Below are 13,550 nucleotides of genomic sequence, written 5' to 3' on the forward strand. Positions count from 1 at the left end.
TTTTTAATTAATACATGCAAATAATGCTGATAAATCATCAACAGGACACACATCAAAATATATATGTTTGACAAAAAAATTTCAAATTAATTTATCTTTCAAAGACACATATAACATTGAATTGACAGGCACAGAGGAAACAGGCACAAGATTGACATTTTTAGTATCACCTCATAAATGAGCGCAACCTTTATCATTTCATTTAAGACCAGTAACAGCTTCACAACTATAGAAATCACAAAATACTTAAAGCTGCAAATAATTCCCACTGCAACTGGGAAATCAAATTGTGAATTCATTCTCACAGAATAGATGTTTACATCTCGGCGTGTCGTGGGCAAACACTGTCCCACACACATGCGCAGACGTCACACAAGATCAGATAGCACATAGAGGGATTTAACACATCAAAATAACTGTGCAACAATACATTTGGTTCTTCTATTCAATGGCATATGTAAAATCCTCTTTTTGTGGTATAGTCCAAAGCAAAACACCCACCCACTGGGCAACAGTATCCTATAAGAATGATGCAATACAGCAGAAGTCACCTCTGTGTTAGCTCAGTCAGTCCAATGGCATGATGTCTGGCTTCTTCTACACACAATGACACAAATTAACAGGCTTGACCAATCTCAATTCGGGCCAAGTGAGCTTTTGGTGTATTTTTTGATTGACTGACGGATGTCGATAGATGAAAGCATGTGAATGCTGTTTTATTACAAACATTTCCCAGAGCACTGCATCTGTCACAATTACATAAAAATTATCCCATTTAGTATTTACAGTATATAATACTCTTTTGACACACAATAGTGGCTGTTTAAATTCATCCAACCAAACTGTAATGTTTTCCTTGTCATGCCATCTTTTTATTTATATTTTGATATGTAAGATTGTAAAAGGGTTAAGATGAGGTCATTCTCCGCCATCTTTAACTTGCCTTTGAGTCTTTCAACATGACTGTAAATAACCTGAATTTATGGCCAGCCTTGATATCTGGTTACCTGTACATTTGGATATTAGAATTTGTGCTACAACATGTTGATTGAAGCTATTTAAAACATTTACTATTTATGTACATTATTTCATTTTGTGCTCTGAAAAATGCAACATTTTCAAATTATGGAAACTATGAAGGTAATAGCAGTTTTATTTTCTTTATTTTAATATGTTACTATCTGATTAGTTCTTATTTTCATACTTCGACAAAACCCCCACAGACTCGATGCGTGTCTACTGAAATCATGGCACGTGTTACTATGGCACGACATAATTGGTACTGTCGCTGAGGTAATTACTGCAAATAACAGATATTTTGGGATTTGGAGAGGAATCTTCAAGATCTTTTACAAATTCATAACAGAAAGTGACGTAAACTGATGTCATGCACAATGCACAACACTTGCATTTTGAAAAATGCATCAGATAAAGGACGATCCTGTAGAACTGTTAAATAGAGCCTTAAAAAGTACAACAATCAGTTAAGAAAAATATTAGAGTACGTCATTTAAGAAATGTAGTAATCAGAAAACTACACTTATGAAACAAAGGTAGTGCAAATCATTCCCCCATTTTACCCAAGATGGAATGTTACTGCAATTAATAAGAAAGCAAGTAGTCATTTTGCCCCAGATGGCTGCCTGTGCTATTAGAAAGCAAGTAGCAATTTAGCAGGCAATTTTAGCCAAAGCAACTTGAATTGCACATTACAGGGACCATCCCCTGGAGCAGCTTCAGGGTTAAAGTGCCTTGCTCATGGGCACAATATCAGTGGTAATCGAGCCAGTTACCTTCCGATGACTAACTCCGTTACTGTAGTTGCATCATATTAGTATGGTACAGTACATTAACACCTGGTCCAAGTAGATGAATTTGATTCATAGGTTTTGTTCATTCAGGGATGCTTTATTCTTTGCATACTGTATGCACATAAGAAGAGCCACAGAAACGGGTTTTGCACAGTTTCAAGACTTGGTCCATTGCATGCTACAATCTGCGAAAAAACTATGACAATAATTAGCACTGTCAGATAAAGGTTAGTGGTCGCAAATCACAGTTATTATGTGTGGGAGTTTAATTCATACCTACTTGGATTGGTGCAAGAATGAACATAAGCTCAAACCTGAGACCTGGCCACCCAAACATTTAATAATCTATACTAGAACTGGTAGCAGTATATAAAAAAGAGCCCAGATTGGTTGGTCCAGAAGAGAGCATACTGTAGTCGCTGTTAAAATAAGAATCTGAAACTTTGTATATAATACATTTCAAGCTCAGAATAAGACAGAATCAAATGAAAATGTTAAGAGGGATACAATTTCATGAAACAGCAATTCATTTCGCTATATCTATATTTTGCACCATTGACATCTAAAAATACTGTAAACATTATTTATAGACTGTAACAATATCCACATTTAACACAGTGCTGCCTGAGAATTACTCATGCATGGAGATAAGTGAATTAAATATGACTGTCAGAAAAACACATTTATAAATAAAACAAATAAATAAGACCCTGATATGAAGCTATTCTAGTGCAACAGAATCTGTAGTTTTCAACCTGAAAAAAATGTGAATTTATTTGTGATTTGGTGCTATTAAAAAGCCACTTCAAAGGCAGGAATATACTACACAATTCTTGCCCCAGTTTACAATCTGGATGAGTCAGAGTTTGTTGCTGGAAGTCATAGTCAATCTGCTGATTTTGGGCTATCGGATTTGACAAAAATATTAGTGTATGACAGGCACAGTTTTTTTTTTTTTTTTTTTTTTTTTTTAAGCTTCAGACTATGATTCCAAGTATCAAACAAGTTTGATATTCTGAGCTGATTTTTGAACACACATTGTTTTCATTTGTCATGCCTCTCCAAACAAAAAAGAGCATATTTATAAATGAGTTTTTTGTGTTTTTTGAAAGTCTGGTAGCATATGATCATCAGTTGTGTATGATGCCTAGTGTTTTCATGTGTGTTCCACTATGGAATTGTCTACTACGGGATTAACATCTTATGCCTTCCTTATATTTTTGTCATCTCTTCCATAGTGTTTTTTTCAAAGGACATGGGTTGGGGTGTCATTTTCACTAAGATGGAGAGGACTAAATGTGAGCCGTGGGTGGGATGAAAATGAGAAACCACTAGGATTAGAGGGATGATCCACTACAGTGCTTTCATATGTGAATATGCTTTTATAAAAGCAATGGAATATTAAAATAAAACGGATCAGAACGGCAAACTCTTGGGTGCTTGGGTCCTTAGGATTGCTGGATGGCATTGCCCTTAGCTATACGGCCAATTAGAGGCAGGGCTCTGAGTTCCGCACGGAAGCTGTGATTGAGCCAGCAGTATATAAAGGGGTTGTAGCAGGTAGAGCTCATGGCCAGCCAGTGAAAGGTGAAGTACAGGGCATTGTTAGCCTGGATCACTTTACTTGACAGCAGCACAACGTAACAGTTTAGAGGAAACCAGCAGACTGCAAACACGGCCACCACTGCGATTAGCATTTTCAAAGTCGTCGTCTTCCTTCTGCGATGAGCGGCCGACTGAGCCAGCGTGACATCACCGACAGCATTCTGGAACCAGACCTTCTTGGCCACCACAAGGTACGATAAGGAGATAATGGCTAAAGGCAATACATAGAGCAGGACGAACGTGGCAAGATCCAGATACTTCCAGAAGAGATCGGAGGGATGGGGAAAGCTGGGTAGACACACTATCCGTACTCTGTTATTGCTAAAAGAGACAAGATGAGACATCTTTTAACATCACACTGTTGTTAAAGTGTTAATTCACCCAAAAATTAAAATTGGCTGAACATTTTCTCACCCTCAGGATTTCCAAGATAATTTTGTTTCTCCATCGGAACAGATTTTAGCATTATATCACTTGCTCACCAATGGATTCTCTGCAGTGAATGAGTGTTGAATTGATGTTTTTAATCAGCTGTTTGAACTCTCATTCTGACAGAAACAAAATCATCTACACATTGGATGGCCTGAAGGTGAGTACATTTTCAGCTAATTTTTATTTTCGGGATTAAAAGCATGAGTATTTTTTGTTGTTGTTTGTTTTAATTTAATTGCATTTTAAAGCTCAAAACTAGAAGGTTCAGCTGGAGGTGACATTAAATGCAATGCGAGGTTTCATTAGACACAAAACATATCTTACTGAAGTGTTTATCTCTCTCTCTCTCTCTCTCTCTCTATTCAACCCTGACAGCAAACACTTCCTTGCTTGAATGCTGTTTTTTCAACATTTTAGAATTTGATTGTTTCTTGTTCCCCTGCACTGAGAATAAAATGTTCTCATGATGACATTATTACAATCATTATTTATATCCATTTAAACTGTCAAAATAATATTTATCAGTTTTACTTGATTTTTATCATCAATAAGAAAGAAAGAAAGAAAGAAAGAAAGAAAGAAAGAAAGAAAGAAAGAAAGAAAGAAAGAAAAAAGGTCATACATAAATTCAAAGCGCAGCAGTTTCTGGTAGATGGCATGAGGTAGAGAGAAGCAGGACCCCATGACCCAGATTACACCAATCCAGGCCATGCCCTGAAGGCGAGACATCCTCTGTTTCATTGGATGCATCACCACCTGATGGACAACAACAATCACCAGTCATGATTGCACACTGGCACGCACTGTTTCATTAAGTTTTAATAAGATTAAAAAGCTATTCACTCTAAAGGTTCCATTGTCAAGACATTACAAATGGTTGCATGTGTCTGTTTGTAAGAACACTTACCTGGTGTCTATCAATAGCAATAGCAACCAGTGTAAGAACAGAGACATGAACAGAACAATACTGTGCAAAGCGGCTCACATGGCACATCGCCTTCCCAAACACCCATGTACTGTAAACAAACCGAACCTGAAAGTACACATATGCAACAGAGTGGCCTTGGATCAAGAGGCATGTAAGAATTAAAAAGCATGCACATGCTCACCCCACACACTCACAGAGAGTTGAATCATGCACCTCCTCTGTATACACTCAGAGTTCTTCAGATTATAAAAGGTAAGGAAGAGATGGTTCCTTTAAAGAACCTTTGACTGAATGGTTCTTTGTGGAACCAAAAATGGTTCTTCTATGGCATCGCTTGAAGAACCTTTTGAAGCACCTTTATTTTTAAGAGTGTAGTCATTGCTAAACAATTAAGAGCAATGATAGAGATAACGTGTGCATGTGGATGTGCACACACACACACCAGAGGAAGAATGCAGCATAGCCATACCAAGGACTTAACCATGTCTTGAACACTGGCGGTATCATTTACACATGTAAATTCTGCATATTTGCAATTTAAAATGGTCATATGTGAGAAAAAACAGAGTAGTTTGCATGGGCCTTGGGGTAGAGACGTCCAATTATTCTCCTCATTGACCATGAACCATACTCCCTTACAAATGCTCAGTAGACAAAATAGACTGATTATAAAACTGACTGACTGATATTATAGTCCCAAACGCAAATAAGGATTCCCAAGTATTCTTTTAAAAATCCTGTTTAAAAACACTTGTATTCATGATGGATTTATGTTTTCAATGTACTTCAATGTCCAAAAATATCAAGTGGCATAAAATCAAGTAAAAGAAAAAATATATAAAATACAATACTTTATCTGAATCATGTATATACATGATCAAACTTAATCATTATTTAAAAAAAAAAAAAGTACTTTAACTTATCAAGAAATTTTCTTAAGTAACAAAACAATTATCACTATTTTTTTTTTATTAAATAAAAATATAATAAATAAATATAAGTGAACTACTAATAATAAAATTTTTCATTTGAACAATATAGTCTGCAAAATTTCAGCCTTTTTTTCACAATGACTTTTATTTTTCATAGAAAGGACTACCTACTTTTGGCATTAACTGTATTGCTTAATGTAGCTTGAATTCAAGATCCAGACAATGAGCAATTGACCCAGTAACAAAAAGGTCTAGATTCTGAATGGCATAAATGCAACAAGAGTAAAACTACAACAGCCTATTTTAATTGTTTTTAGTTTTTTTTATTTAACAATACCAAATTTATTTTTAAGTGAATAAGTGAGACTAGAGTAAACTTACCAGAGTAAAAGGCGTGTTGAGGAGAGTTATAAGAATGTCAGCAATGGCTAAATTCATGATGAACAAACTTGTCACTGAGTGCATCCGTTTATTCTTAATAACAACGTGACAAACCACCACGTTTCCGAACAGCGAGATGATGATAATAACGCAATATGCGACGACGAGCAGCGCTCTGATGGTCGGTCTGTGGGATTCAGACTTGTAATTCGCTCCTCTGTCGTACATCGCGTCCAAAGAGAAATTAAAATACATGGAGAAATTCTGCAAGATATAAAACTGCGAGAATAAATCCACGGATGTGTTTGTGAACATCATCCTATCGAGGTTGCGGTTGCTGTCTCAAAAACACCAAAGCGCAGTTCTGATCCACTTTTGGACAGTTTAGTGGTGTTTGACTGAGCCTTCTGCGAGCCAAACGCTGGAGCGCAGCGTCAAGTGAAGCGGATTGGACGATAGCCACAGTTATTAGTGATTCGTCTTAACCCCAGGCATGATCATAATCACATTCGTCGCTATAAGCACTGCCACCTCACACACACACACACACACACACACAATATCCACGCGGCGCGGACCAGCATCAGCACTGTGCTTCATTGAAGGTTACTTTTAACTGAGACACTTAATAATCAATAAGCAGCAATATCTGGTCTGCTATCAGTCAGCGACCAATATATGCTGTGCAGCAAAGGTGGCTAATTATGCTCACGGTGTAGCTACTGAATCACACTCGCATATAATGTCTGTTGCTGTGTCCATAAAAAGAGTAGGCTACTCTGAGCAATTCTGCGAAGTCAACGAAAATATAAAATATAAAAATAAAAAATCGAATTGAACACCTTACATAACAGTTATGTCCAAAAAGATGGAATCGAATTGTAAAATGATATACAGTTCCAAAACAGGTTTGAAGAGGGAATGCACAAACCTGTGACAATTCTGCAGAACCTGACATAATCCTCATTATTTCACAGGTCCCTGGAACTTCTATATTGTATTTACACACCCATGAAAATTAAAACAGGTGAGTCTGAACTTTGAATATCCATATTCTTACTGTTTCCTTCCACTTTTGTAATTGTAAGATATATAAAAAATGTCAACATATTTGATGTATTTGTCAAAATTTAAAAGCAAGAGAAAGTAGTAGGCTAGCCTACTTGTATGTAGCCTAATGTAAGAAGTGGATTATAATATCTAATTATAACTATAATTATAATTATATATTATAAAATATTGTGAATTATTTGTTGGTTAATTAGCAATCATGTGATCAGTATTATCCGTATACCCTTTTAGACATCCACACATCATGACAGGATGAAGGTCTGAAGGTTTTCTGTCTACATACTAGAATTCACTTGGTAGTTTGGTCATTCCTATAGGAGGTCAGGGTATTGCTGGTCATTTTTCTGAGACATAGAGATAATTATTAGCTTGAATTACAGGTCAATACCAACCGATCTGTTTGATTGGAGGTGGTCAGGCACACAACTATCAGAGACAAAAGACTTAAAGACATCTATAAAAAGACTTCAAAAGAGGCATGCAATCTTCTTTTTCCCCCCCGACACATAAGCACATGAAAAATGAGCAACATATGCAAGAATAGGATCTGAAGAAACGCATCTGGAGTAATATTGATGTTTTCAGAAAGACTCTAAGGCAAAAACCTGTTGATGCTAAAAATGAAATCCAACAACAAATCAACAGTGAACAATGGACATTGTGCTTCTTGTAATACATTTGTGTTGCACTACCTGTGATGTTGGTTACCCAGCAAATGTGAGGCATGATTAATTCTTGGTGTCAAACACCTTGCTTGTCTTTAGTAAACATTTCTCTGAGCCTGTGGCGAGTGGCATGAAGAAAACGCATACATGCAAGGTGAAATGAAATGAATTTGTTTTCCGATCCAGATATCCACTTTTCAAAATAATGTATTATTTTTAAAACGTAGCATTAATATATGACAAATTCGACTAGTGTTCCCAATGTCTACTAGCAGCAGCAGTTCCATTTCGACTAGTTGTAATAAACAAATCCATTAAGATGTTTTTAACTTCAAATAAGATCATGTATACATGCTAGAAGCAAAGAAAAGATTAAAGAGGAGTGTTGGAGCCATTATGTGAAGTTTTGGCACTAGAGGGCGTATTATTTTTGAGTATTTAAGTAAGTCGTCGTCGTCGTGACGTATTGTCAAGTATGGTGACCCATACTCGAAATTGGTGCTCTGCGTTTAACCCATCCAAGTGCACACACACAGCAGTGAGTAGTGAACAAATGCACATACACACACACACACCGTGAACACACACCCGGAGCAGTGGGCAGCCATGCTGCAGCGCCCGGGGAGCAGTTGGGGGTTCGGTGCCTTGCTCAAGGGCACCTCAGTCGTGGTATTGAGGGTGGAGAGAGCGCTGTACATTCACTCCCCCCACCTACAATCCCTGCCGGCCGGGGACTCGAACCCGCAACCTTTCGATTACGAGTCCGACTCTCTAACCATTAGGCCACGACTTCCCCAGTAAGGGAAGTCGTAAGGGAATGATTAGTGACAGGTGCGTAAATGGTAGGTCAAACAAACTTCTCAATACCAAGGCTGTGTCCAAATTCAGGGTCTGCATCCTCCTTAGGATCCTTCCTACCCGGTTGAAGGAGGAGGGATCCTCCGACGTCCGCACAACCCGGAAGTCGGTATTTGTGAATTTGGACAGCCTACCTTTCTTTCAGTTCCCTCCCTTACCCGTTGCTCATATCCTGTCGCCTAGCAACCGTGACAGCGCCAAGCAAGAAGCGGGAAAATGGACAAACAAAGAGTTATTCTCCTCATTTTAATTCTTTTGGAAGAAATAAAGCAATTAAATAAATTAAATACTTTCTTTGCTCGTTGTCGGAGAGTTTTTTATATCAGACTACAAGACAGTCACATCCAGGTAAGCCATTATAGCCTATTTTTATTTGTTTTTAAGTATTCTACTAATTTCTCCTACAAATTCATTGAGCCGAAGCATAAACTTTAGCTTGTTTTGTCAGAGAAACTCCTCTCCAACTCCGCTACCGCTCGCTTCGTCCGCCATTACGCTCTGCCGAAAAGAATTATGGGATAGGTAGGACGGGAAAGGATCCACCACACCCATCCTTCCAATTCGGGGAAAAGGAGGACGTATTTGTGGGCCGCATTTGAAGGATCCTACGAATTTGGACAGCCTTCGTCGCGGCGCTGTAACGTAACATCCTTCAAATGAGTACTCCGAAGGATGCAGACCCTGAATTTGGACACAGCCCAAGTTCGCAGAGTCTGGACTTCCGTCCTTTCGAGTTTGGACTTGCCAAGTTCGACTCAGAAGAACAAACTCTCGAGGACGGGAGGACGAACTGAATTCTGGGTTATGGCCCGTATCAAGTCCGCACAAGTCACCTCTCGATGCATCCTCGGTAAAAGGGGCGGATCAAGAACACATCCGGGGATTTGAACTGGACTTGGCTAGATGTGAACTTTGAATTGGAACAGTACTTGGCAGCGACTGATGACGTTTCACAAGTCCACAAGAACACAAGTACAGACAAGTACGCATATTGAGAAACGGCCTTTGACCGTGTCGTGGCGGGCTGTGGAATGTGTAAGACTATGCTTGTGGCAGTTTGTCTGGAATATAAAATATTTTGTTTGAATGAAGACCAAATTTGTTTAAGTTTATTTTTATTTTTGTTATTTGCAATGCCAAACGGACAATAAATGGATTTGCATATCCAAAGGTATGGACAGTGCAACAATTTTTATTCAAGGCAGAAGCACGCGTCAAAAACAGACTCCCAAACCATCTGCGTCCCTATAAGGAGTATGTGAATTTAATCAGAAATAATTCAATTTGCTGAAAGTCAAGGAACTCTGATGGATGGCGACTGGAGACTGGCCAGGAGTGGGAGGACAATGCACAACCGAAATTGGACTGTGTTTCGATTTCTGGATTTTTTTTAACCCCTATCCCTATTTCAGATGGACATTTTCATAAATCATTTTCATAAATCATGTTTTTCAGAATGAAATTGTTTTCATAAATCATGCATTTCAGATGGAAATCGTTTTCAAAAATCATGTATTTCAGATGGACATTTTCATAAGTCATTTCCATAAATCATGTACTTGAGATGGAAATTGTTTTCAGAGATCTTGTATTTCAGATAGACATTTTCTCAAATTGTTTTAAAAAATCATTTATGGATGACTGGACTCTTAGGCTGACTGGATTCTGAGGGCTCCTTGATTGGATCAAATCCTGGACTGGATTCTGATGGCTCCTTGATCGGATCAATTCCTGGACCGGATTCTGAGGGCTTCTTGATTCTGAGGGCTCCTGGATCGGAACAAATCGAGGACTGGCATCTGAGAGCATAACTAATACACATAATTATTAGATATTAGACACAAATCCTGCACTGGATTCTGAGGGCTCCTGGATCGGATGAAATCCTGGACTGGAGTCTGAGGACGACTGGATTCTGAGGGCTCCTGGATCGGATCAAATCCTGGACTGGATTCTGAGGGCTCCTGGATCGGATCAAATCCTGGACTGCAAATTGTTTTCAGAAATCATGTATTTCATATGGAAATTGTTTTCATAGATCAAGTATTTCAGAAAGACAATTTCAAAAATCATTTTCATGAATCATGTTTTTCAGATGGAAATTGTTTTCAGATTCGTTACTTTGAAATATGTGACTCAAAATAGTTTATGTCCTACAGGAGTCTCAAAGGAGTTGGACACAAACAGCGAATGGGAAATTATGAGCACACATACTTATAGACAACGGCTTGATCCATTTATAAATATGTGACATACAATGTGTAACCTTGGAGATGTGGTCGACCAAAAACTAAGGTGTTGTTTTGACAGAATAACAATGATTATTTTCCTTGGAAGGGATTTTTTCCAGTTGATAGATAGCTGTTTGGTAGCTTCTATGCTCTTCAGCCATCTTCCTGAATAGGGAGAGATGCTCTCTCTTTTTCAAAAAGTCAGATTGCCTTTTTCCATTTGGTGCAGTGAGTGTTTTTCTATAATTCCTGTATATCCTGCTGAAATGAGTTAAGGCAGGTTTTTATTTGTTTTATTTGAAATAACTGTGTATATCCCTTAAACTGATTCATTTTATTTGTTACAATATACTCTATTTATTTTAATCAAACAACACACAGATTTCATTTTTTTAGTGCACACAGAAAACAAACAAACAGCTGTTTACCAGTTAAGTCTATACAGGACTTTGCATCTACACAATTGTAAGAAAACTTCTCCAACCGTAATTGTAAGACATTGTATTGCAAGACATCAATTGTAAGACACACCAAGCCGACTTCAAAGAACTATCGGCGACGAAAGCCGACGGTGACCAAAAAGCTGCGCTCGAACAATGCGCATGTATGAGGCGCCGGGCTTGACAAAAGTGAAGCGAACACGGAGAGAGAGAGACCGAAAATGCGCGACAGAAAGTATAATAAAGTAAATAAAATATAATAAAGAGAGTGAGTTTTTCTGTGAACTTGTTCTGTGGTGTACAACGCTACTATCTTGCCATTTTTAAATTATATGATTTTGTTGCACTGCATTACATGTCAGTGCAACGACGTGCAGAGATATTTCGCAGATCTAAACACTTGATCTGAAATTGATCTTGAACAGGGGAACTGAATTCTCCGGAACACCGGCGCCAGCGGCCTTTAAAATCAAAATGACACATTTCCAGCTGTTGAGTCAGTTTAACACATATCAATGATGCAAACATACAGAAGATCAGTCTTTAAAAAAAATAAATGTGGGACAAAACAAAAAACAAACACAATACAACTTTTAACTAGTTTCAGGAGTCTGATGTCAGGCTGGTCAAATGATTCATGTTTTAAAAAGCTGGCTTACATCAGACTGCTGCCTCATCTCCTTTGTGTTCTCTAAAATTTGAAAAAGAAAGCATGATGTCACGTAAGAGCAAGTCATTCAGGAGTGTTAATATGTTAAACACAATATGATTTTTTTTTGTGAAGTGCTGTGTGTCCACGTATGACCCATACTCGGAATTTGTGCGCTGCTTTAAACCCATCCTAGTGCACGCACACACCCGGAGCAGTGGGCAGCCAATGAGAGCATTTGGGGGTTCGGTGCCTTGCTCAAGGGCACCTCAGTCGTGGTATTGAGGGTGGAGAGAGCGCTGTACATTCACTCCCCCCACCTACAATTCCTGCCGGACCTGAGACTTGAACTTGCAACCTTTGGATTACAAGTCCAACTGTCTAACCATTAAAACCAACAACATTGCTCAACACAAAAACATTCAAACTTTGTTTATAATATCATTAAAATCTATTCATTTAATCTATAAATCCAAAATCTAGTGTTTCAATATCTAGACATTTTCTACAGTAAACATTTGTAAATAGAAGCACAATGGCAGGGTTTCCAATCTTTTCATATCCAGTCCTAATTAAACACACCTGAAACAGCCAATTAAGGTCATTAGGATCATTGAAAACATCCAGGCAGGTATGTTGGCATTAAACTCTTCATGGTGGCCAGTCTTTACTCACAAGAAAAAGTATGGGATATGAACATGTCTAAAATAATAAAGTAAATGTACGATTGTTTGAAAATATTTCAGAGAAGTGTAAGCATCAAGTGATTAAACAAAGAATTAATCAAAATTTTAATGTTGATCTAACATACTTTAAACATTGAAATATCAGTCTCAACCAAACTGATGGTTTGAATGAAAACTCAACATTGTATCAATGTCACCTTGCTATCTGGGCTGTCAGGTGTTTTCCACTGGATGTTAATGGAGATGACAGCTCTGGCTGTTTTCAGCAGGAAACCATTACCTCGGTCATTAAATCTTACATTTTCTTTAGCCATACGTAAGTTATGAGTGAAAAAAACAATATTAAAACTGAAAGCATTTCTGCCAGAAAAGATTTGTGAAAATATTTTTTCTATTACTGATTACGTGTCATCATTCTTTTAGTTTTGACTGTGATTGCAATTACTCTCCTCCCTATGCATCATTTGCATTTATATGACAGGCTTCTTTGCAGTTTGATTTGAATGGACTGCATTCAAAACAGTTTCCCAGTAGGGGGCTCCACACAAATCTACCCATGTCAAGTATAGAAAATATTAGTATTCATAGCAGCTCATTGCTCTCCCAATGCACCTTCTGCACCACTCTAACTCTTGGGTGGTGTTTACGTGTTGATTTCAGGATATTCTGGGTTGTTTGTAATAGCACATTTAATTTCTGCCACTCTTATAAAGTATAATAAGATTACACCTGCTCTCTTTGTGAGCATGCCTGGTCTCTACTGCCATCTAGTGGTGTTTTTCTTTATCTCACTGCAAGTATGGTTGAAGCATATCATTGCTTCATGAACGTTTTTACACATTTAATCTCTGTGCTCTTTCC

General features: G+C 37.9%; 1 protein-coding gene across 2 annotated transcripts; it reads right to left on the reverse strand.

Annotated features, from left to right (window-relative positions):
- Positions 1 to 2,783: 2,783 nt before the first annotated feature.
- LOC306869227 (G-protein coupled receptor 83-like) lies at positions 2,784 to 6,517 on the reverse strand. 2 transcript variants are annotated; one of them, XM_079415900.1, is made up of 4 exons: positions 6,090 to 6,517; positions 4,756 to 4,881; positions 4,471 to 4,604; positions 2,784 to 3,737 (listed from the first exon to the last, which is right to left on the reverse strand). In XM_079415900.1, exons 1-4 carry the CDS (start codon positions 6,405 to 6,407, stop codon positions 3,260 to 3,262), a joined length of 1,056 nt encoding a protein of 351 aa, XP_079272026.1. In that variant the 5' UTR covers positions 6,408 to 6,517; the 3' UTR covers positions 2,784 to 3,259. The 2 variants fall into 2 exon arrangements, with proteins under 2 accessions (XP_079272026.1, XP_079272027.1); XM_079415901.1 differs by lacking the exon at positions 4,756 to 4,881 and having other exon boundaries at positions 6,090 to 6,478.
- Positions 6,518 to 13,550: the final 7,033 nt, after the last annotated feature.

The sequence above is a fragment of the Barbus barbus genome (genome assembly GCF_936440315.1).
Source record: "Barbus barbus genome assembly, chromosome: 5".
Classification (NCBI taxonomy): domain Eukaryota; kingdom Metazoa; phylum Chordata; class Actinopteri; order Cypriniformes; family Cyprinidae; genus Barbus; species Barbus barbus.